Source organism: Anthonomus grandis, chromosome 6 (assembly GCF_022605725.1).
Source record: "Anthonomus grandis grandis chromosome 6, icAntGran1.3, whole genome shotgun sequence".
Lineage (NCBI taxonomy): Eukaryota > Metazoa > Arthropoda > Insecta > Coleoptera > Curculionidae > Anthonomus > Anthonomus grandis.
In genome coordinates this window covers 24031291-24058635 of record NC_065551.1, presented here as the reverse complement: position 1 = coordinate 24058635, position 27345 = coordinate 24031291, and the positions used below count along the sequence as shown (strand labels likewise).

At 29.9% G+C, this 27345-nt stretch overlaps 1 protein-coding gene across 3 annotated transcripts in view; it reads left to right on the top strand.

Annotated features, from left to right (window-relative positions):
* Positions 1-1472: 1472 nt before the first annotated feature.
* Positions 1473-27345, top strand: part of LOC126737079 (espin) — a 101548-nt gene continuing 75675 nt past the window's right edge. For 2 of the 3 annotated variants that reach the window (XM_050441777.1, XM_050441776.1), the window contains exon 1: positions 1473-1693. In XM_050441777.1, the coding sequence (XP_050297734.1) occupies positions 1488-1693 (206 nt within the window). In that variant the 5' untranslated portion in view covers positions 1473-1487. Of the gene's footprint in view, positions 1694-9507; positions 9576-9730; positions 9812-27345 lie in introns of those variants that run through there. The other variant, XM_050441779.1, reaches the window with a different exon arrangement.

Genomic DNA, 27345 nt, shown 5'->3' with positions numbered 1-27345 from the left:
ATGTCGTGAATACCAACTGTCCTCCGTCAATGACACAAGCGGGTACCTCGCATGACATCTCTTGATAGCATGGAAGGTTAGAGAATCTTCTGGAACCATGGTCTCCTGGGATATAAGTCGCAAGGCCACCGCTAGGAGGCCAGTTGACAGTTTAGTTCGGAATATTGGCACGATATTTAAATTGGACATAAATATGGTATAAGCAAATATTTCTAGTAATCGTAAGTCATCGTGTTTAGTAGTGTATATATGTAAGCAAATCAATTGACTAACTTGGCCCCAAAAACTTAAAATTTTTCTTTGATTTTGTTAAATAATCTCGTTTTTAAAATAATTATATTTTTATAAAAATTTCGAAATCAAATGTCAAAATTAAGAATTACATAGAAAAATATCTGAAATGTAATATCTGAATATATATTCTAAAAAATTAATCCTTTCTTGTTATAAAGAAATACATTTTTACATTAAAGAAAATACTACCGTAATAAAAAATAAATATATATTTTTAAAGCTTAAAATAATTTTTTCGACATTTTATTCGGCAAAACTAAAAATAAAATGTTTCAATAATATATTGAGCACACTACTAATACATCCCCATCAAAGGCCCCAACTTAAGTTAAAATTTAAAAAAATATGTTTTCTTTTAAGTTCTTTAAACAAACTAAAAATTTCCAATTGTATTTTGAAATATAATTATTTTAATTCTCTATTCATTCAAAAATCTTCGCAAAATTATGCTTTTATTATTGTAGTTTAACCACTTACATATAAAAATAATCATTTCAGTATTGCATGATTTGTAATATTTTGGAGTGAGATGGGTATGTGGTGCTGCTAATAAAAGATATTTTTTGCTTGGTTTGTTTTTTCTTTATTTATTTTTTTGAGTTCCACTAAGAGTTCTTGATTTTCTGGATATTGTATTTTTCTGACGTAGTTTATATTCACTTACATATAAAAATAATATTATGTTTAATAATTCTATTATTTATGATACTTTTTACTGAGATAGTTATATATATTAGAAAATGAAAAAAAAATCGGTATAAATGTCCAGTTCCGTTCATTCTTAAAAAAGTCTTCCAATAAAAATTACAAAATTAATACTTTAAATTAGGACATTTTTTTCAATATCAAGTTAAGCACTTGACCCATACTCAACCCCAACATTAAAAATGTCTTAATCCAACGACAATCAGCAGACCCATCATCTTTAGCAATAACACGTAAATTACCTATAATATTTATTTTCGCAAGCGTAAACTATTGTTCCATCACTGTAATTTTTAGGCTTTTACTAGGAAATTAAACATTGCATAAAATAAGTAAACAGTATTTGTTTTACCTTATGGTTAAATGTTCGGTTTTTGGGAAGGAAGTTTGCTTTTCTTCAAACGGAAAACGTCATTAGTTTAGTGTCTGGTGTCGTGCCAAAGAGTTATATTCATATATCAACTAAGTTTTTATAAACCAAAATAAAAATGTCCATATACAAAAAGTACAGCGCAAAATACACAAAAATAGCAAGAAGAACTGGTTGTTTAAAGTTCAAAAAGAAGAAGGGTATACAGACCTTGGATGTTAAAATAAAAGATACCGAAGTCCTTCAGTACATCCTGGAGACCTCCAACTGGTTCCTGTTTGAAAAAGATGACGAAATTCTGGATATCCTCGAGATGTCCTTAAGGTAAATGTTATAAAATTTGCAATATACAAAAACTGATCATCGTACATCTGTAGTCATTGACTTAGTTTCCAAAATCTGGTTTAACAATGTTGACTTAGTCTAAGTGGGACGTTCTTAATTGAAATTTTTTTCGCCAATTAGCACTAAAGTGATCTTAACATACATTATTAAGTTTAATGAATGAAATAATAATTAAGTATGATATGGTCTACCTGAAACATAAGTTCTCTGCTTGTTCCAATGCATTTAAAGTGCCAAAATATGCTAAACAGAAAAAATACTTAAATAAAATAATTTTGCATTTCTCTTGTGCTCGACAGACATGGTTAAATGAATGAATGTGGTAAATACTTGACTAGAGCGATTACCTTTTTCTATAAACATAGCCCGTGGCAAAAATAAAGAAAGTATTAAAGACAAGAGATCGAACACATGTCTTTATCTGATAGATTTAATTTCTTGCCGATCGGTATCAAGTTCAATACCATTTTATTGCAAGAAATGGTTGGGTGAGGTTATTCCACAACGTTTTATTCAAGCTCATGAAGTTTTTAGTCTTTTATCAAAGTTTTAGTAAAGTTGCTTGACTGAGTCAAAATTCAAAATTTGTTTTTATTATTCGATTGCTTTTTACTAGAAGAATATAATATAAACACGTTGCAATATTGATGTTGGAAAGAGGTCAAGCATTTGATAACCACGGTATTTAACACTAAAAGAAAAAGATGACCTATAATTACATCGTTTAACAATTTTAAGCGTTACGTTACTGCCTGGGTATGTATTATCATCAATACCTTCTATTTTAAAAATACTGAAGAAATTGAGGTTAGAACTGAAAACTAAGAGAAATAGGCACAATGGATATTGACAAATTTCAGAAAGTTAAACTCATTTATGGACCACAAAACTTTAGTTAAACTTTCTTTTTTATAAAGAAAATGGATATAATAATAGTCAAATTCTATTATTCAAATCCAAAAAAACTTTACTATATTATAGGCAGTAGTCTAGAAGAGTATTAAGTTTTGGTAAATGTAACATGTATTTTAAGATATAGGAAATCTTTGAAATAAAAAAAATTGAATTTACTAATATAACCACAAGTTTAAGGCATATTTTTTCCTGCTCCTGATACATTTACATGAGCTTTTCATAATTCAATGTAACAGTCCACCTTAAATAATCTTTCTCTTCTTCTATAGGTCTAAATGTTATTTCTACGTTTTTAAAGATGTTTTTTATCTTCTTATTCTCACCTGTATATACTAAGAAACCTCACCAAAAATACGATTTACTACGCTGCTGAATATCTTTCATGACTTTCATACAGAGTTTGACTAAACAGTTCAGAAGATATAGAAAGACCGTTTAATCATTAATATATTCTTGTGTTCTCATAGTGTTTGGCTAAATTATAGCTCTTATCACCCTCATCTACATATTTTTTTATGGAATGCTCAATAAAGTCTGAATAATCCTGCGAATGTAGCTTTTTGAAATCCTTCATATTTTGCCAGTATTTTTAATTAATCAAAGATTTATTCTATATTCAAAACATGATTACACTATGTTTTATAATTGTTGTCACTTTTTTCACCATAAGATACTTGTTCTATTAGCCTACCTTTGCTGTAGAACAGTTTTTGCTGGTGTGAACCTAACTTTTCTTTTCTAAGATGGGATATTAAGAATTCGCTGTCTCTTTTACCATATAAAAGCTATACCTGCGTTTTCTTCATTATCGTTAAGCTAGGTAACTCCTTTGCCAAAGTTTGCAAATTAACCTTCTCATTGGATATCACAAGACTTGAATGTCTTTTAATGTAATTGGATATTTTTACTAATATTATTTTGCATTTAAACGTAAACCTGCTCTTATAAAGCTGCATTAGTACTCTTATCTTTTCTTGAGTTCTATTAGTTTCTTAGAGTTTATTAAAAGAGCAGTATTTTTCAGAAAACTTGTATATTTATCAGTTTTTACTGAATATATATTTTACCACATCTGGGTGATAGTCTAGATAGTTTAAGAAAATCAATAAAGTTAATTTAGTTATTTACCTATTGTGTCCTCATAATTTTCAACTAAATTATAGCAGTTATTACAATAAACCCTTCATCTGTTTATGTATTAATGTATTAAATGATAAATCTACTTTTTATATATTTTATGATTAAAGTTCATGGTATATTGCCAGTTTTATTAATTTACCAACATCTTTTCTATATTACTAAAATATGAAAAGTTATATTTTCTAATATCTTAACTAATTTATACTGTTGACTTTTCTATGACATGCTGATGTGGATCTAAGTCATCCATCCAAGATTTTTCTCAGAAAGAAATTAAAGCTTAATTAAATTGTCTCAGATCTTTTAAAAAGATAATTAACTTTTTTTACATAAAACTGAAATATTTTGCTTTATTTTCACTATGATGGCTGTTTATAAAAACAATAGAAAAAGTCGCAAATTAACCTTCTCTGAGCCAATATCTATTCAATGTCAAGTTTTAATCTCAGTTTAATGCTTTTATCTACTTTAGTCTTATTGTCATAGATATTTGTAAACTTCCTCTATGGGCATTCTTTTGATCAATAACTGAATAAATAACTATGAAAAATTGCTTCTTACTACCTAGGTCTTTAATGTTTCACTTACAAAAAAAACTGAAGATTATATTGCCAGAAATTCCATTAGATAAGCATAAAAAAGGCAAAAAATTTCAACTCTAAAAAATTAACCTCAAAACTCTTCTTAACCTCTCGTTTCCATAAATAAATTTGATAATAAGTAGGTTTTAATGTTCGATTCCAAAAAAACTACTCTAGACTAATGGAAATAATCTACAACAGTATTAAATTCCCACTAATGGAAATATAGTCATTACTGAAACTTGTAGATGCAGACAAACTATATAAAAAATTGGAAATCTTTAAAATAAAGGAAACTTATGATACTGATAGATTTGCAGAATTTTTTTCACTTTTCACGACAATAATCTACATAGATGGTATGTCTAAACCAATAAAGCTGCTTTTTGTGTTTTTCTCCTCACTTTCATGCTAAGAAACCTCGCCGAAAGTATGATTTGCTGAATATCAGTTATGAACTTGATAAAAAAATTGTCAAGAAAGTTCTGTAGAACTAAGGTCGTTTGATCAATTAGATCTTCTTTTATTTGCTTAGTCTTTGACTAAATTCTTATTAGTCTGAAGAATCCTGTGAATTATTATCTACTTATAGTGCAGTTGGCTTTTTGACATTTTTTGCAACCTGCAGGTTATATTTTGTACTATAGTATTTTTACTGTATTTAAGCCTTATTCTCCATTGAAAATTTAATAAAACCATGTTTTATAGTCGTTTTCGCTTCTTTCATCTACTCTATAAGATGCTTGTTCTAATAACCTTCCTTTGCGATTGGCATGATGGGATGAACCTAAATTACTTCTTAAATATTAATATTGTTACGTTTTTAAATGCAAAGCTGCTATTGGTGCTCTTATCCTCACTGTCATTCTATGAGTTCCTAATCAAAAGACCAGTACTATTCAGAAATATTGTTTATTTATCAGTTTTTATTGAATATTTTTTACTACATCTGTGTGATGGTCTAAATAGTTCCATAGATCTAGAAAGTTCATTGAACTATTAGAGTCTTATTGAACTATTGTATCTTCATAATCCTCAACTGAATTATAGCAGGTATTTTAATAAACCCTTTATCTGCGTGTTTTGTTATTGTATTCAATTGTAAATATACTTTTTATCCTCTTATGATTAAAGCTCCTGGTATATGGCCAGTTCAATTCATGTATTATCGGCTTTTTTTACACTTAAGTAAAATATGAGAGGTTTATATTTTATAATACTTTATCTACTTTCTACTGTTGATTTTCTACGATATGGTGGTCGATACAATACGATATATGAGTCTTTTTATATTTGTGATTTGCTTTTCATAGGCTCATACAAAGATTATTTTATAATTTACTTCTCCAAAGAATCAACTTCTTATCTTAAGGATTATTATACATAGGTGATACGGTTATATCACTTCAACTTCATGTCAGCAAACAACGATTAAGCTTATCAGTTAACTTCTTTTGTATATTTTCTATATCTATGTCATTGACTGGTTGATATAGATCTAAATCACTTCTTTAAAATTTGATTATAGAAATTTATTTTTTGTTGTTTTTTTTCGGAAAAAAATTAAAGCCAAATTGCATTGCTTTAGATCTGTAAAAAGAATAATTAACGTTTTCCACGTAATACTAAAATATTTTCTCTCATTTTTACCATGACGACTGTTTAGAAAATTAATGAAAAAAATAGAAAGTTAACATTTCCTAAGCCAATATATCTTCCTACACTACTATCAATTTTTCAAATCTTTTGTGATTAATTGCTCTTATCCAGTTTTCTTGTATTAATTTTATCTTTTGGCATTTTCTTTATCAATGATCAAAGAAATACCCATTAGTCCAGGCAGTAGGGCTTTTTACCTTGCAAAAGGTGGGGTAGAAGTTATTTTGGAATATATTAGTTACGGGTAGACTGTGACCAAAAATACAAAATTTCGACCTTGGGGGAAGACCGCGCGCGTCGCCATCTTGGATTACACATACAAAAGGTTTTTTGGCATTCTGTCCGTAATGGTTAATTTTACGACAAAGTATGACATAAACAAAATTAAAGAAAACAAAATTTCCCACATTTTATGTATTTACACTTTTTTTATACCTCTAATATACAAAGATTTACACGGACACAAACATGAAGTTCTTTAAAAAAATACTTCAAACAACACTATGTTTTTAGCTATTTCAGTAATTTTGTTACCCTTGTTAAAAGAGGTGATATTTTTTCGCTATCGTTGATAGTAAAATGTCATATTTAATTACATATCTGTCACGAAATTGAAACAATACTCAGTTTGCAATGCAAACTGAAAGCTTATTTCCACACCACCATGAGGTAAAGCTAATCGGCGTGTTTTTTTTACCATGGTGTCCCCTGTAGGCCTACTCCACATATTTCACTTTTCATTTACGTTTCAGTTTCTCTTTTAGATGGTCACGGTTAATTTATGTCTTCGTCCTGAATTTCGTCATCTAAGTCATTACTAGTTCTTTGGATAATTGGGTTCTCAATTGATAATAGTAGCATTGTCGCATGTCTGACCATTACAGAATCTACACATAATAGAGCAATTCAGTCCAGCTTTTTAGCTACATGCTTCTCCGCATCCTTTTTTATAATGACATGAGATAATTTTTAATAATATTTCTGGAGCTGATTCATCTGTCATAGTTACGGGAGAAAAACCATTTGCACCAGGTTTCCATCCCCAGTCGTCTGCCTTTTTTTGAATTCTATACCATTGTTGAACTTGATTGTATGTTCTAGATGAATGATACCGTGCGGCGTTTCTAGTTGGTGGGAGAGAGGCAAGATTAAATCTATTTTTTGTGGATGATCTTACAAAAAATTTGTATCGAAGTTCTTCTAGGGTCTCTTTTTCCATGTCACCGCCATACAAAACGACAAGAAACTGTGCTCCTCTTTTCTCAATACATGCTGGTGTGGCGTCATGTTGTTTAAAGACGTCAATGATGCCAGTGAGTTTGGGGTATTTTTGAATAATTGATGAAAATTTCAGTTTTCCTTGGTTAAAAAGGGACGATGTTGTGTCACAGCCACTAAACGCATGAAGGAAGAGAATGTTCTCAGCTGCCTCTTTTTGTTGTAAGCCCTTTGCAGAGTACACTCTTTCAGGATTTTTACCTTTCCCAGGTTTGCAAAAGTCAATGTTGTCTAGATGTGGCGACATCAACGCTGTTAGTAGAACTAAAAGATCCACGTCTTCTCCGATGATCAAAACTGCATCTAATGTTGATCCTAAGGAAATCGCTGCATTCACAATCATAAATTCAGCATCTTATTCAGCCTGCTTAACTGTAATAGTGGTTTCTTTAAATTTTTTTGTCAACATCGAAATCAGGCGAAGTTTGTTGCTTTTATTGTCTAAAAATGGTTCTTGCGAAACTTGAACCAACATTGATTCCTCAAAAATAACATCGACAGTTGTTTGCCTCTTTGATCGGCGGCGGCGTAGTCGTTCTGCTGCCTTTGTACTTTTTTGGCGACCTTCCGGATATCCATCAAAAACAACGACTGCATTGGAACCATAGTGATTTTTTACATACTGAATATATTTTTCGCATATTGACTTAAAAGAATCATTACGATGCCATAGAACTTTGTGTAACAGATACCCTCCATCCAGAACATTGATTTTGTTATGTCCGAGGTAGACACTTTCGGTACATTGCGTAAATGCAGAATATAACGATGATTTCGTACCTTTACGCATTCCGTCTTCTGAGAAAAGTGACAGAGGAAATGGAGAAAGCTCAAATTTAAGGTAATTCTTCAACTCGTCGTCAGATTTCTTCGTAATGCACATTCTCTGGAATAATATTAGTGGGTTTATAGGAACTGTTTCCTCGCCGACTTTTATGCTACTATTAACCGTTATTAATGGAGTAATTTTATCCTTGCGTTTGAATTAAGTTGCCTCGAAATTAAGGCATAGGGCCTCGTACCAAAAACAGTATTGTAAAAATTGTTACCTTGTGTTGACATAGTTTTAAATATATGTAGTAGTGCAAGGCGCAAATGACATAATATATTTGCCTATTTGCCCTTATGGTATATAATTAATTTAACTTTGTACTTTGTAAAATTAAAAAACCCTGTTTATAAATACGAAAAATCTCGAGTTCTGAGTATTTTTTTTAAGAATACCATCTTTGTGTCCGTCTAACTCTTTATATATTAAACATACAAAAAAACTGTTAATACATAAAATATAAGAAATTTTATTGTCGTTAACTTTGCTTAGAACATGTTTTGTTGTAAGGTGAACAATTACGGAGATAATGTTAAAAAACTATTTCTTTGTACCTATAATCCAAGATGGCGGCGCGCGCGGTCCCGCGCAAGGTCGAAAATTTGGATTTTTGAAGAGGGTCTACTCATAAATAATATATTTCTAAATAATTCCTACCCCACCTTTTGCACGCCAAAGACCTTTTTTTGTACCCACTTACTGGTCTACATGAAAAAATGCTCCTAATCATCCAACTTCATCCAACTCTCTGTTTTGAGAGTTTGGATGAAGTAGAGGTATACTGGAAGTAAATTAATCTCTTTATAGTCGAAGGATATATATTCTCTCTATTTTCTTTATTTTCACTATAAGCGATGCCTATTTAGTAAAACAATCTAAAAAGTGGTAAATTAACCTTCTCTTAACTAACTCATTTAAACATTGAACATCTATTCCTAATTTTAATCAATTTCTTAATCCTATAATCGTCTGATCGAGTTACTCTTGATTATTCATTTGATCTATCTCCAGATAATGTATAGGGATAAATTAAGTTCATAATTAAGTAGGAAGAGAACCTCCTGAACAACAATGGTTATTATCAGTGTGGTACTGGTCTTGTTTACTGCGTATTGAATTTTTTTTGTTCGAACTATAGTAATAAGAAAAAATTCTAGGTGACAAAGATAAATCTTAAGTAAAACTAATTTTATGTAAACCAACTCATCATTTCTCCATTAAACGGGCCTACTCTCTTCAGGTTCTTCCCAGAAACAGTTGAAGATCCGAGTACCGGAGAGAGTAAAATCATACCCGGCCTTCTCTTTAATCGCGCTCGTATTGCGATTTTCTTCGCGTGAAGAACCACCGCATTCACCTGCGGTTTTCGTGTAGGTACTAACGCGTGTCTTTTGTTTTGATATATCGTGACGACTTTTTCGCGAATTAATACACGCGCGCTTTTGCACCAGTTTTAAAGGTCAAGATTTTAGTTTTCTTATTTTACTTTTCGATTTGACTTTAAAAAAAAATAAATTAATGTTAAATTACAGTTTAATCTAAATTTAAAGTTTTTTAAGCCAAATCATTTTGTTTGGCTGGAAAAAGTCATTAAATGTAGAAGTTCTTTTATAGGGAGCCATAAACAATTATTGTGTACTGCTGAAGACCGAGGTGCATACGGTATTGGATTTTATCCTGTTAGAATCTAAACAGGTTAGTACTTAATTATTCCCTATAAGAGAGAGCAAGTAAGATATATATTATAAAAGGTATAATTATGAAAAAACAAAGAGCCAATTAATTTGTATGCACCTATCTATTTAATTTTTTAAGATTATTTCTGTGTATTATTAATTTTAATTATACGTAATTTTTTGTAAATAATAAAGCAATGATGAAGATATGTATTACATAGCAAACATTTAAAATCATATTTAAAAAAGAATATCAAATTATTTTTGATTAAATTTTCTTTCTTTTTCTTGTTTTGTTAATTAAGTTCTTGCAAATTCATTTCATATTTCCAATTTATTCATACACCTAAAAAGTCATTCATGCCTTTCAGACATTGCTATATAACAATGAATAATTACCAATAGGTAGCATAAATAAGAAGGCCCCATTGGACAGATGTTATCAGATGTAGAGTTTATCTATACGTCGGGGCTGTTAAAACGCAATAAATCTAATAATTAAAATAAATTAAATAATAATGTTGGCTCGACATAAATATAAACCGTTTATATATAAGCTTAAATATTTATCGGGAAAGGTAAATCATGCCATTTGCTGTTACATCCTTATGCAGATTTATCGTCAATATTGTCCTATGAAATTTCTATAGTAAGTATTTTATTCATTAAATTATAATAAATTTTAATACTTTAATAAAGATTAATATTTTATTGTGTAAACTAAGCAAAGCTTATGGATACGCATAAATCATTTTTCAGTGCAATATGAGAAAATAAAGCCCGCATAGTTCGGATAAGGTAACAACACTAAAATCTTTATATAATATTTTTTCTTATTTAAAAGATGACAATTAAAGAATTCAAAGTCATCACTAAAAACTAACCGTTGATTAGTTAAAAAGGAAAAAAAAGAATAAAATGTTTTGATGAAGTTGATAAAATTTAAAAAGTATACTAAAACGCCTTTTGATTAATAAGAAGCTACGAACTACCACGAATGATTTAAATAGTTTTCTTTTATATTTAAATGTCGACAGTTGAAGAATTGTTTAGAAAAAAATTTGCTATCGATTAGTGCAATAATATATTAAATGTTTTACTTAAAAAAAGAAATAAATAGATCTATTACCCTAAAATTACTTGAGATTTTTCGTTGTACTTTAACAACACTTACCTCCAACAACAAGAAATCTCCTTTTCCTAAATTAACCATTTTTTTAAATTTTTTTGTTTTAAAATGTTTATTTTATTCTAAACATAAATTTTGAAACTGTTTAAAACCGAAAAATTTAGTAAATAAACCGGCTTGTTGCTCATGTGTACTAATATATTTAATCATAACCACACTCTTTTTAAACTTATGTCTCACAAAATGAAATCTTATGTCCATAGACTTTCATGAAATTCAGGCTTCTTGCATTTTTTAATCGTCCGCAAAAACTAATACCTGAACAAAGCTGTCACAAGCTTTAAAATAATTAAGCAGATATCTGAGCCAATAAGCTGCACTAACGAATTGAATTAAAGCTGTATATTTAGCTTCAGTTGAAGACAAACTAACGGTTGACTGTTTCCAAGAAGCCCTTGAAACTGTGAAATTAATTTTTTTAATATATATCCTGAAGTAAACTTTCTACCGGTACTAAGTTTGAATAACCTATAATTAACTTCTTATAATTTTCCTTATGATATACCAAGTTTATATCAATGCTGCTTTGAACATATCTTAAAATCTTTTTAATTTCTTTTAATAAACCAACATGCTTGCACATATCTGATATCAGCTTAAGTCTAAAACACAACATTGCGTAGTGCATACATTAATGACCTAATTGCCATTCGACATCTCTATTCTATCTCTAAACATTTTGATTTTTTCCTTTTCCAGTATTCATGATGAAAATTACTATCCGCAGGTGTCTTTGATGGTTTACAATTCGATAACTCAAATTTATTAAGAACAGTTTTCAAATATGAATGATAATGATTCAGATAAATTTTGTATAGTCATCCTTAAGAACTGCTTAATTCTACTCAAAGTATTCATTTTAAAATTACTTCAAAGTTTTATTACATTTTCAACTTCATTTTTATCTCTCCCTGCAAGAAGTAGATCATCCACGTAAATTAAAATACACATTTTATTATTATCAACAATAATACAATTTTTTGGTGGGGCTTTTAGATAGTATAAGGATTTTTTCAGCTTACAAACATTACCTTCCATATCCCTAAATCGTTTTGGAGGCTTTATAAATAATATTATTATTAATATCACCATTTAGAAAAGAACTCTATACATCTAACTGATGTACCTCTAAATCAAAATTATTACATAACTCTAAGAACATTCTTATTGATGATAATTTTGTAACTGGACTAGAAAAGACATACTTTTTGTTGAAACGCTTTAACAACAAATCTTGTCTTAAACACATTTCCATTATTATTTCGCTTTTTCTTAAGCACCCATTTACATTCTATAATTTTGGCATGTCCTACACTTTCATCATCTTCCAGCAAGTCTTTGCCAAGATTTCTAAGTCTATTGCTTCTTGCACATTTTTGACTCATTACTTGCCATTGCCTCATCGTATGGCAGGGGTTCATTTTCATCCATACATGTCATTACAACCCTTTCTTTATTCACGTCATAGTCACCCTTCTGAGATTGTAACTTTTATTCTCTCTCCTATCAAGTTCTCATTGTATCATCATTTCCACTTTCCTCACTATTTGAAATTTTATTACTTAGACTTTCATCTACTATTTCTTGATCCTCTCTTTTTAAGTCTAATTCACTGGTATTTTCTGTCACATTTGTTATTTCTGGGCTTATATCATCTTTATCTTGACTATCATATTTTCACTTTTTTTATTTCTCCATTTAACTTTATGATTCTCTCTGGTAAAAATATAACATCTAAAAGAATTTTTATGTAACTTTTTCTTACATAGATTCCTTTTACATCTTTACTGTATCCCAATCATATTTAGCATCCCACCTCAGCCGATTCTCTTGTAGAGTATGCACTGATACTTTTAAAAATATTATTCTCTGCAAATTTTTTGTACCACAACTATTATGGTGTTTCTTTGAGCTTGGTCCAGTCCTATTTAAAACATAAGTGGCTGTGTTAATAGCTTCTGCCCACAGATTTTTGTTTAGCTTCTGATCCTGCAACATAGCAGCAGCTAACCATTCTATCAATGTTATATTTTCTCTTTAATGTTTAATTTCTTTGGTTCATAAAATATGTTTCATTTCTTTGTTTACAAATTCAAACTCTTTAGGTTATCTGAACACCTTTATTTTGTAGCCTGTTTCTCTTTCGGCTACGGATATAAAATTTTCGAGCTTTTTCTTAATTTCTGATTTATCCTTCAAAATGTACACATATCACTTCAATAAAAACTCTTGCTTTCCTAAGAGATTCCTCCTCCATAGGACCACAAATATCAGTATGTATGTCTCCCATGGTTCTAAAGCTCTGGATTCACTGTCATGCAATGGAAGCCTGTAATGCTTTCCTGTTAGGTATTGCTCACATACAAACTTTTTATTAGTAAAAGTATTAGTTTGTTACATACTCCACATTTTAATGTACTCACAATGCCAACTATTTAGAGTTTGTATTGTCTTAACTCTGTAACATTGAGATATTCCAAAAAACTAACATCAAAAGTTTTCATATCCAACGTACTTTCTGGAAATATATTTGCAAAACTTTCTAGATTATTTGGTTGTGAAAAATCCATATTGCTTATTCTTCCGAAATGCTATGGCCCTAACTTGACCATTTTTATAAACAAATTTATATTTTTCATTATTAAAATGCTTAATGTTTCCTTTATCTAACGCAGATTCGATAAATTTAATTTGATCATTTTATGTCCATTTCCTAATTTCACTTGTCTGCTTACCTTTATTTTCTTTAGAACTTTAAAAAATCTTTATTGGTGCCCATATGCACACTTGCTCCCGTATCTTAACCCAAGTAGTATCAACCAGTATTATTCCTCACTAGGTTTTACTATACTATAAATGCATTTGTGTCATTAGCTCCATCATCGTTTTCTTTTTGCCTTATGTTTTCATTTCTTTCATCCTTGTTTTTCATAAACCAGCACTGTTATATCCTATGACCTTTTCTTTTGCAAATGCACCTTCTTTTTTATTAGCCTGTTTATCCTTTTTTTTTGAAAAAGCAATGTTTAATAACATCTTTAACTTCTTAACAGACATAGCGTACTTTAAATGAGTTTTTTCATATTTTTTTTGACCTTTTTCTACTAAAATCGCTGTACTTGGCTTTCATGATTTATTTCTTTCCTCCTGAATAAGCAACCTAGAGGTTAATTCTTCCAAATTGTATTTATCAGATGGCACCGACTTATTATAATATTTGCAGATAATTCCTCTCCTGACTACTTTAGTCTACTCTGGATCTCTTCAAGTTTAGAAATAAATGAAGTCACTGAAGTCTCACTTGATTCACTCTGATTCTTTGCCATAGACATACTTTAATTTATTCCACATATCTTTAAAATGTTCACAATAAAGTATATGTGTAAGCGGTCATTGTTCCATCCTTGTGACAATTATTTCTTGTCATTTTGCGTTCATAGTAGGTATCCCATTTCTTTTCATCTCGTGAACTATCTAGCCCAGCTATTAAACCCGTACAATGTCATAATAACTGCGATTCTTAAGCATCACGGAGGTTTGAAATGTCCACTCTACCCAATTATCTCCGTTTAATTTTAAAGTAGCCTGATTGTCATTTTAGTTGCTTTAAAGTTATCTTGACTTTACTTCTCGTCACGGTATTAGCCACTTTGGTTACGTTAGCTACTCCCAAAATTATTTAACACTTATTCTTCAGAACTTAAACTAGGGGCCCTGATGTTTTTCGTAGAGTTCAGAAGCTTTATTAAAAGTTCCTTTTAACGGTTCGATTTAACGAGAGTAGTTTTAATTACTTTATTTAACTTGGTAACGACAAAATTAATAAAATATACTAGGAACGTAAAATAACAGGACTGGTCAGTTTTTACGTCAAAAGGACAACTGACAACTTAAACTGAAAACAATTTTACGAACCTAAAATTACTTGAGATTTTTCGTTGCACTTAAATAACAACATTTACAGCAAATAATTCAAGTTTTTTTGGTCTTCCTTTGTTAACAATAAAGTCCACTAATATTTCAGGGTGGCACTTATATATTTTTCCCTAATTTTTTTTAAGCATAACTATAACCCATGTGGCTAATTGCATTTAAAATTCCTATAGTCATGCCATTATTTCTTCTGTAAAAAACGGAAAAGTAGTAACAAAAGAATCTAGTCAATATGTTGCGGCAAATTAACAAATCGCCGGCTATACCACGGACTTTCTAGAAAAATATTTATTTGCGTTCTGATTTTTTAACATTGCGGCATGCAATTGTTAATAAAATAATTATTTAAATTAATGACGGTTGGCCTATACAGTCAGTATGTAAGAGAGGTGATTATTATTAATGCAAAAAAATGTTGAAAGATTTTAATAAAACGTAGGTATGTGCGGCAATTAGAAATAAGAAAAAAGTACTTTCGAGGTTGTTCAGTTATATTGGCCTTAAAATTAACAGATTTATCACTTGCTTTAAAAAAAAAGAATCAATTAACATATTTGAAAGAAGAGTGAGATGTGATGAATTAGACATAAACTATTGTCGGTATTTAAAAATTGCAAAATTTAGTTACGCATTAGTTACAATTGATAGCATGACCAAATTGCCGAAGTGGTTTCTGTTACAGTTTCTTAATTTTTCTAATTGAGGCAAACAAAAGTGATCACGACTTGTAACTTGTTAAAATAATATTTTTTAATTATCAATGGTATAATATGCATTTTGAATATGAATTGATTAATGAACGAGTAATTAACTAAAGCAAAACAAACACGTTAATTAATAAGATACATTTTTAATTAATTTATGAGTTTTCCCAATAAAATGGGCTTATGCTAGCCTAAGATTTTGTAACTCTGTGTTAATCTATTATTTCTCGACAAGTGTTCAATTTAGCGAATAAAAATAATTAAATTATAAATTTTCATGTCACGAATTCCTTTCTTATGACCAGAAACTTTAAATTATTAATGATACATCACTATTTAGGAAGACACCTTGTGTTGTTTTATATCTATGAAAAAATGCAAACCCTATGGTGCTCGAGTATAAGTTGTAATGTTCGGGAAAAACGTGCTCTGGAAATTGATTTCACAGACTGGCAATTCTTCAAAAAAAGTAGTCTCGATATAATGACGTTCTAGTCGCACGATTGTCTGTCCTGCGATTGGAGCGGCAGAGAGTCATAAGTTAGTTATTCCGTTAACTAGTCATGTGAATTCACCTTTAGCATCATAGGCTCGATACTCGATTATATGTAATGACAAGTGTCAATTTTTATGGCAGATTAGGTTGAATTCACATATGTTACTAATTATCTTAAAATGAGAAATTTACAGTTATTAAAGTTTGTTTTATTTACTTAAAGAAGCAGACTTCTTTGTAAATACAGAGTCCTAACTGCGTTAAATTCAATCAGATTGCACTTATGCCACTCCAAAATGATGTAAAGGTCGGTATTAATAATCGTTAGCTGGTGAAGCCTATGGCACTGGGTGTTGGCTGAAGTCGTCTGCTTGGGCGACTTAAAAGAAGATACGAATATACTGTCATCACCAAAGCTGTAAATTGGATTAAAGGTTTTGTCTAAGATCGTTGATATATACCAGGAAGATAGTAGGGGACAAGATGCTTCCCTGAGGGGCACCAGCGTTAATTTGAAACCTCTATAAGGTGTGTCCATTAACGACAATCTGGATGAATCGGTTCTCGAGGAAGCTTCCAAGCCAAATAATGAAAGTTGATGGCATTCATAAGAATGCAGTTTTTTAAAGAGGTTTTCATGCCAGACCCTATCAAATGCTTTTGAAATATCCAGAGCTGATATCATGATTCACCATATTTCTCGATAGCCTTGATGCAAATATGTGTGACCTACGCCCACAGATCTTCAGTAGATTTGTCTTTTCGAACACCATACTGACGGGTTATGATGTTGGTGAAATCCAGTTATTTTAAAATTAGCTAGTTGATAATTTTCTACATTACCTTATCGATTGCCTGGACTAAAGCATTCGGACGGTTATTGATAAGCACCGTTTTTTTTGAATATCGTTTGAATTTGCGCAAGTTTCATGTTCCCAGGGAAGATCTCTTATGAATAAAAGAGTTACAAAATAGCACGGTATTCCATGTGTGATATTTCATCGGATCCGGTGGCCTTCTTAGTGTTCAAGCCTTTGAGAACTGTTTAAGGATTTCTGTGATGGAAGACTACTTCTGGCATCAAATAAGTCTTTGCCTTGTCAGTCTACGGTACTTTGGTGCAAACATCTGACCTAACAAATCTGCCTTTTCTATCGCTATTGCAATGGAACCATCTTTCCTAGTTAATGGTGCTCAAGTTCCATGACTAACTGCTCTTGCTACAAATCAGGATGATCTTGATCCATTTGGACAATTAAGAACTTTTGTTCTAAAATTTGGCACGCATTTTTTAAAGCATCCAAGTGCACACGATTTGCAGGGCTATAATGCCAACTCGACGCGGCATGGGTGGATTCTGAATTTTCATTTCTAATTTACATGTTGCGGTTATTAATTTGTGATCTGATCTTCCTAGTGGTGCATATCCTGTAGTATTGTACCAATTATTGTAATATAAAATATTGAGTCAGGATCCGTCGCGAGAATCAGATCCAGGAGGCCAAAGTGTCCATGTCTATCAGGGATTCTGGTTGGCTCCCGTATAAGCTGCTTTAGACAGTGACTTATCACAAAGTCTTCTGCTTGGCGCCCCTCATTATCAGTTCTGTTAGAGTATATCAACCAGTTGACGTTTAGGACATTAAAGATTCGCGCAATACTAATTTCTGCGCTTGGATAGTTTACTTGCAGATCGTCGATTTCATCAGCAAGGTCAATAAAAAGGCTTTTATCGTGTGTATATAGGTGGTCAGAGGAAGCTGAAATATTTTGGATCTTTTGGTTTAGACCACATAACATTGAACTCTGGGGGTTTCTGAGCTGGCAAGATATGTCGCTTTTTACCGATAATGAAGACTAGGCGAGTCCGAAGTTGTACCTAAATCGGGTATGAAGGTCATCACCAGGATACAACTCAGGTAACCTTTTTTCCGAGTTCACTTTGATTTCTGCTAGAACTAAAATGTAAGATCTGTTTGTTTGCAGATATTGGTGCATTTATATTCGAGTATAGACCTTTTATATTACATACAGCCACTCTTAACGTTTCACGCCATATATCCATTTGTTCTATAGTACAGGTTTTAATTAAATTTAAAAAAAATTGAATAAAATATGATGTCATCGTTTTAGTAAAGCCTAATCATTAGATAAATTTACTGGATGATGGAGAAGATGAAAATTCAATTGACTTTTTCTCGAATATTACTATTTAGAAACTTCTTTATTGCGAATTTTTAATATTATTTATTTGTTTTGTGAGGAAGTTATTTAGATTAGGGAAGCACCCCTGGTTTAGCTTCATTTGAATAGATCTTAGGTCTAATAATTTCCTTGAATTCTCAAAGTATTGGCATGTGTGTATTGATACATTAATTTGGGCTGTCTTAATATGGTTTTTTATCAGCCTTTCTAGCTTGTTTCTATATAAGATTCTTCTATATAAGATTGTATCTCGATCCAGGCTAGCCCACAATAAAATGATTAAGTAAAATATGATTTATTTTTTTTAAACAAAAGCAAGGAGGTTTAGTAGTATCAATGGGATAATAATGATAAAATTGAATAGATTTTAGTGTTTTAGCTTAGAGAGTTAAATCATTATAATGAAGAGTAATATTAATATTGAAGCCCTTTATAGTAATCCTGCTTAAGTTTCACTATAGCTCACCAATCTATTTTAGATAATTATCATCATCAGGTCAGGAATGATGATTACCATAAAGAATTAATGATTGTGAGCTGAATTACCTATATTTCAGTGAAATTATTTTTGCTCGCTTTACTTAGGAAGAGTGTGTCTATTTTCAATATTAATCAAGTGGATAATGGTTATAGTAATGGTGAGATTGATGATGATAGTGAACTAATGAACTAATTGCGTGTGAAATATTTTTTTTGATTACATTTTTGGCTCTGTGACCAGATATATCTATATGCTTTAATGATTGAGATTTATTAAGAACTATTAGGAAATCAACCATTCACATACACCACATTAATCATGAGGAAAATAACCACTGAATAGAAAAAAATTCTAGAAAAACAATGTATTGGGCGTAAGAAAATTCCTTGGCTAATTGATTAATTATTATTGTTTAAATAGTGTAATAGTAAATTATCATACATTTTAGAGGGTTGCTGAAAATAGTTTAATTTTGAATAAATACTTGGAGGAAGAGACTCTAAAACATTATAAATAGTATAATGGCCAACATCTAGAGGCGGAATATTCGGAATAAATTTATTTTCTTGCTTTTAAAATATATGATTCAACATTTAAAATATTCTCTAAAAAGTACTATTTTCTCTTTGAAAACTCGACACTCTTACTCTGGAAGTAGGTTATTTAGGATAGAAAACTATAATTTATTAATATTTTTTTCCCAAAGATATATTATAACAACAGATCGCCAGAGTTTAATAACCGTAATCAAAAATCGATAGGGAGAGTATATATTCTACAAAAGTACAGCAGGCAAGTCCAATATCCTTGCAATTCAAACAACTTTCTTCCGCTGCGTTCGATCAAGGAGATTTCACCGAAAATCTGGGTCTCAAATACCCTCGGGTTGCATGAAGGCCAATGTCTTATACTGGACACCTGACTAGACATATTTACACCTATTTGGTAATTGTTAGAAATCTTTGTTGTTATTGTTTGTTTTTGTCATTAAATGAGCGTTGGACTCTTGTATTATAATCGAAAGCTTCTTTTCTATCATTTTTAAACCAAATTTTGCCATTTTAATAATTTCTTCTAAAGTTCAATGGACCAAAATATCCTGTAGAAGGTAAAATCCTATTATAAAATCATTATCATTATACGATTACTTATCCTATAATTTTCGTCATCGCAAGTGCAAGTGAAACCGTCTAAGAATTAATGGACCGTTAAAGCAAACGAAAGTGTCGCCATTATATTTTTTTCTAATTTTAACCTAATTGATGGTAAGTTATTCTGGTTAAAAGCTTTACCGCATCTCAATTTTTTTCAAATAATTTTATAAATGGAAACTGTTGCGATTGTCGGTATGCTACATTAACCAAATGCATTTAGACATTAAAGAGAAATCTGATGTCATCAATGGTTCAATTTTTTTTTGATTTCCTATGTATTTATATCAATGGTTTTCTGTTAATTCAAGAGGAGGCTTGATTCATGGAGGGAAAACTGTATATATATTATGTTCAATAATTTTACACATTTTATGTATTTCTATTTTTTTTTATTTTTATTTTTACATTAAATATAAATCCTGCAACTGATTCTATTCTCTTTTCTATTAGAAGATGGAGGTTCAGGTGCTTTGTTGTAAGATCTATTTTCCATCGCTGATCTCAGTAGATTTTTCGTCGATGATAATCGTTGATTTGTATCCATCCATTTTTCTACGTTTCATCATAGTTTTTCTTAGATTAATCAAAGGTTTTTTCTGAACTTCTAAATCAAAGATGAATTTGCTGCTGCAGATTCTATTTATTGAATACAACCATCAATATATTTTTTGGTCAACTTCTTTTTCTTCTACATCTTCCTCCTTCTTTAAATTCAAATTATTTTAGGCCACATATTCTGCTTCATCTATTATCCTTTACATCTTTCTTAGTTCTCTGATGGATTTTGAATTTTATGTAATTGTAATATACATTCCTTCCATGTGCTCCAAAATCAAGTTGTTTGCATTAACTAATTTTTCATCCAATATTGCATAATTGATGTAGAACCTGCGAATCCATATCCATAAACTCGCCTAATCCTAACTAATTTTTGTAAAAGTGTTACAGATTTTCTGGAAGGTATGTACATTACTATAAGACTATAGATTTGTTTAGTCATAACTATTAATTTTTAGTTTAAAAGGTTCCTAGTTATCTTTAATTTCTTCTGCTTCTTCTTCCACACCCTTACTATCTGTTTAATATTTTAATAGTTGACTTAGTTACTGATATTTAGAATATACAGCAAATATTTCTAATATATTTTTGTCATGCGCATTTTCTTTATTAAGATCATTGGAAGACTAACTTATATTCTAATTAATTTTATCTTCATTTAAGACACGTGCAAGAAATCGAGACAATACAGTCATTAAGACTTTTTGAATGAAATATTGAAAATTTATTGTAAGAACTATTAAGTTCTTCTACTATTCAGATTACTTTACAGAATTCTACATTATTTTTCACGTTTTCATAATCAATATGTAAATCGGATTATTCAAGATTGCAATGTTACATCCTCAATTACAAACTCTGCAATCATTTTGCCTCGGTCGCACCTTAGTTGTGGTTTCATTTCTTGACTTTTTATTGGTTGCATAAATAATAATTGTTATTAAAGAAATGGTGCGTATATATGTAGGTGAAAACGAAAGTAAGAGTAAAATTACTGTGAGTTTTATGGCAAAACGTACAGTTCATTGATTCTTAAATTGCTTATGGCAATTTAATGCAAATTATCTAGAATTAAAAATAAAATTTAGTAACGTGTAAGATAAAGACAGCTAAGTTAAATACATTAAATGTGAAACAGAAATAAATCATTTAATGAAGATCTGATGAGCACCTAATGGAGTTGATGAGTCGGAAAACTGATAGACTGAATTAGAGATTCACAAATTACGCCAATACCTTGTCGAATATTAATATATTGAATTGAAGAACTCTTTGAAGTTTTCTGTTTGATTAAAAAAAAGCTGCTTTATTATCGTATATATTTTATATACAGGGTGTCCCAAAAGTCAACGATAAGCCAAAAAAGGGCAATAGACCAGGTGCTCAGGGAGTCAAAAAAATACTAAAAAAACTCTATCTTCAGTACTTTTAAAATTATAGGCATTCATAGGAAAACCGAAAAAATTGACACCCCCTGTTGACCTTTTTAGTACTGTGGCTACAAATTTTTGAATTTCTTAACAATTTTTATTTTATTGTAACCCTGAATAACCCGCGATAAATTACAAAACTAAATTCAAACAAAACTGTTCACATTTTTACGAAATTATCAGATTTTTGCGCAACTTGTGTTGAAAATTGTGTCTTTTGACCATTATTTCCCAAATTTAACTAACTGTTCTGGAAAAAAAAATTACTTCCCTGTTTGGCAAAATGATTTCAAAAGTTGGCGTATCTAATCTAGATTTCAAGATGGTAAGATACTTGCTAGATGATTGCTTCAATAGGTGTGTATTTTTATTTTTTTTTTAGTACATAGTCAAATGTACGCCGCTGCTCTAAGCTAAGTTAATTTTATAGTCAAAATAAATAAAGGAACAAAATCAAACTAAATGAAACAAAACTTTATTAGAGTTACAACAAATGCTCAAATTGTCTGCCCTCATTCCTAATACACATTGATACACAAAAGATCGCGTTATTAATCGGGGAATCTTCCATTGTTGATCTGTTCAGCGGCTGCCTGTATTTTTTGCCGCAGTTCAGCTACCTCTTCTATAGGATTGTTGTAGACTTGTTTTTGATTGCTCCCCAATAAAAGAAATCCAAAGGATTTAAATCGGGTGAACGTGGCGGCCACGCGATTGTTCCACCCCGCCCTATCTACCTATTCGGATATTCTCTATCCAGAAATTCCCTTACTGGACGAGTATAGTGGGCCGGGCAGCCGTCTTGTTGAAACCACATGTTTCGGTAAATATTAAGTGGCACATCTTCTAGTAAGTCTGGTAAATGATTTTCCAAGAAATCTAGGTAAACTTCGGCGTTCAAATTTTCCGGAAACTCTAATGGTCCAATAACTCTACCAAGTATTCCTCTCCACATATTTACTTTAAACTGGTATTGTGACCGGTCCTCTCGCTGTAAATGTGGATTTTTCACATGCCACTCATGTAAGTTGTGGAAATTTATGTATCCATCCTTCTTAAAAGTTCTTAAAAGTCGATTCATCTTCTTCGATCTTCTCTATGTCTTTGCAACATTATTTGGCAAAATTAAAGTCTTGCCGGGTAGTCTCGAGGTAATAAACTTTGTACGTGGTACGGATGTAACTGGTTTCTTTTCAATATTCGATGTGCCGAACTTTTAGACACGCCTGTCCTTGTTTCTATTCCACGTACTTTACGGGAACAATAATTAACAAAAAGTGACAAATTTAAATTAAGAAAAAGTGTGCACTAATCCAATTTAAAACGTCGTATCAGGAATGGAGGCAGACAATTTGAACATTTGTTGCGACTTAAATAATCTTTTATTTCATTTATTTTGACTGTAAATTAACTTAGCTTAGAGTAGCGGCGTACATTTGACTATGTACTAAAAAAAAATAAAATACACACCTATTGAAGCAATAATCTAGTGTGAACAGTTGTGTTTGAATTTAGTTTTGTAATTTATCGAAAGGTTATTTAGGGTTACATTAAAAAGAAAATTGTTAAGAAATTCGAAAATTTGTAGCCACAGTTCTAAATAGGTCAACAGGGGGTGTCAATTTTTTTCGATGAATGCCTATAATTTTAAAAGTATTCAAGATAGATTTTTTTTAGTATTTTTTTGAATCCCTGAGCACCTGGTCTATTGCCCTTTATCGGCTTATCGTTGACTTTTGGGACACCCTGTATATTATATCCTGTATATTTTACATAATTTTTTCGTATTACACAATTTTTTAGTATTACAAAACTATATAACCAAAACTTTTCACATGTAATGGTAATGACACTGAATTGGGAGGCAAAGGAGAAAGAGCCAAACTTAATTAATCTTAGCCCATCTGCTTAATTTAAGTGAAAGTCATAATATGGTCGTGAGAGCTTAAGATTTTCTGTTGTTATAATAATGTCTCGGATTAATTTAATATGTGCCGATGGGTACTTAATGTGTGTCTTAAAACGATGTTGGTATTGTGTCAGGGATTTACGAGGTTAACAGTACAAATTGTTTTATATACTTAAGCTTTTAGAATTAATTTCTTTATTCATTTTAAATTAATAAATTGACATTTTCGATGATTAGGCTAGAATATATAATAGAACATGGAGTGTCAAAAATTTGGAAGCTAAAAAAAATTATAGAACTATATCTTTATTAAAATAAAATTAATTTAGCTCTTGTTATGGAGTTACAATTTTTATTTCTTACTTATTCTTGAGTTAATTTTATTCAAAACTATAACCCTGGTATCAAATCTGGCGAAGTATCAATATCTATTTATACTAAGAACATTAATTTTGCTTTAATTTATTATTCACCTAAAACTAGTTATAATAATAATTGAAATAATATAGTTCAATAAATACCATTACTATATTTTATACTAGGAGATAATAATGCACATAGTAACGTATGGGGTTAACATAATAATGATTTGTTAACAGATCAAATATATCGTTTAATAGATAAATGTAACATGGTTATTTTAAATAATAGACACCCTATTAGGAAAACACGGCCAAATGAACAACATTTTGCCATTGATTTAAGTCTAATTTCACCAAGCTTAGAGGCTAAAGTCCAATAGAAGATTGAAAATGGCTCCTATTTTATTAAAACTGGACTGTAATCAATTAATACCGATTACCATAAATCCCAAAGTCAAAAAGAATACAAAAAAAGACAACTGGCATGTTTATAGTAAATCGTAGTTCCCTATAACAGATCTGATAAATACACATTTTTAGTTAATAGTATAAATGTTGCTGTCAAAATATATATTATAATAAAAAAGCTCTATTGTCATGACCACCCTCTCCGTGGTGGAATTCTTCTGACTGTGATCAAATAATTAAAAAAAGAAAAAATGTACTTTTACAAAACCCATCTCTAGAAAACTATATATTGTTCCAAAGTTTAAGAATTGTTCTAGCAATTCTTAAACAAAAAGCCAGTTTTATGGTGTTCAAACCTAAATAAATACATAAATATATATAATATAGGCAACAAGCTAGGAAAATATGTTTTTTTAAAATCAACTTCGAACAGTTGGCTTGGAGATTTTTTTAATAAGGTTACTTCTTCTACAGTTAACGGAAAACATAAAAAACATATAAATTGAACTTCATGAGTAAATGAACGCCATAAGGTAAAAAAATTTGAAAGTGTCATAGTAATCATTATATAAAAACCTAAAAAAAAACCGATATAGGGAGCTCTTAGAAATTAATATCACTTTTGTCTTGTGTGCTTAAAATTTGGAAAGACCTATTAAAAATAGAATTTTGATTCAAAAATAAAAATAAATTACCCACTAATCAATATGGCTATAACAGAAGATTTGAGTCTACCGATGCAGTAACATAAATAACAATTATAAATTATTATAATATTATTTATACAATTAATAGATAATATACAAATTATTATAGCTATAAATGAATTGCAACTCACTGTATAGCTATCGCCCCATGACAAAAAAAAGTTTTTTTTTCAATTATTTTTTTTTAAATCTAAGATTTATTGTAAAAAAAATAAAATGTAAAGAAAAAAATCTGAAATGTGTTAATGAAATAAATACATATGATAAAATTTTGAATTCATTATTCTAAAATATTTTTTACTTTATTTACACATTGACGTGAAGTATGAAAACAATGTTCTTATATTAAAACAAATAAACGAAAGATTATAATATACATTGATTCTTAATAAATAGGACTTTTTTATTTACGACAGATAAATCTATCAATGTTGATGATTAAAATATATTTCTCTAATGAGATCATTTTTTCAAATCTTAGATTTAAGAAAAAATTCTAAGAAAAACATTTAAAAAAAAATGTAAGAAATGTATAAAATAAGAAAATTGAGACACATGACAACTTAATAAGAGAAACTTAAAAAAAAAATAAACGACGTAGAACGACGCTTTTCACTTATATCAGACCCTTACATGCATGTCAATATATTCTAATAGTACAATGACACACGCCAAGCCTAAAGGTGCCTGCCAAATTATATTTATACTATTTTTAAACAAGATTAATATTAAAATTATATATCGATTTTTAAGATACCACCTTTTTTTCCATTACCTAGATACATTTTGACAGTTTTTGTAGTTAAATTGGTTTTTCAAGATAAAAATAAATCAAATTGAATATTATAGTTAATAAGATAAATAAGACACATACAGACAATTTATAAAAATCTTTAAAAAAATGGAAATAACCGTCGTAGAATGAGGTTGTTTACTTATATTAGGTGCCTATACATATATACTTTCCTATATGTATAATAAAAGAGGATAATGGTACATGGTCAAAATTAAGGCACAAAATTTTTCATTGCACTATTTTTTTTTATTTATTGAACCACAGAATTCAGATCTTTAAAAATACGACTTTTTTACCATATTTAGGCATATTTTAAATTAAAAAAATATATTTAAGTATTTTGACATAGACAGGGTATTCAAATAAGGCGTGGCAGAAGAATTTTATGTCTTTTCTTTAAATTGAACATTCTACATAACATTTGATTTTCTGATTTCGCGTCAAAATTTAAGCAATTTGTTGTATTACACGTAAAACTTTAATCAAGTAGTTTTTAAATTAGACATAGTTGAAAACCGACTTTTTTCAACGTTAAGAGGCTATAGATCCATAAATGTTTGTTATAGGCTGAAATGATTTCCACATTCCTATCTTAACTTTTTAATATCTACCTCATGACATACATTTTTAGCTAGGTTAACCATGATTTTTTTTAAACATTTTAAGGAAAACAAAGGACATGTGACAGTGGAATTTTTTTCTTTTATTAAACACATTAAGAAGCTAATATTGGAATGTAAATATCGTTTAATCCTATGCCAATTAGTTATGGCTCTATATCCACTGAAAGTGGAAAAAAAACTGTCTCTAATCGAAAAACTAAATAAAAATAAAAAATATCAATCTATTTTTAGAATTTTTTGAAGAATCGAAAAATTAAATAATATATAATATAATATATAAGTCTTTAATTAAAAAAAACATAAATCTCTACTGCCACGCCTTTTATGATCATGAGTCAAAATAATTTTAAAATGTAGCTTTTGTCATCCCCCGTACACAAAAAAAAATAATTTTTTTGCTTTAAAAATATAGCCAAAATGGAAGACGGCAGTACTAAATAGATAAGCTGTATATTGTAAAAAAGTAATAAAATAATATAAAGAAAAAAATTAATAAAATTGAAAAATTATGCATTAATCAACTAAAAAAAATTAGAATTATGACAACTTAATTAGAGAATCTATAAAAAAATAGAAATAACCATCGTAAAATGACGCT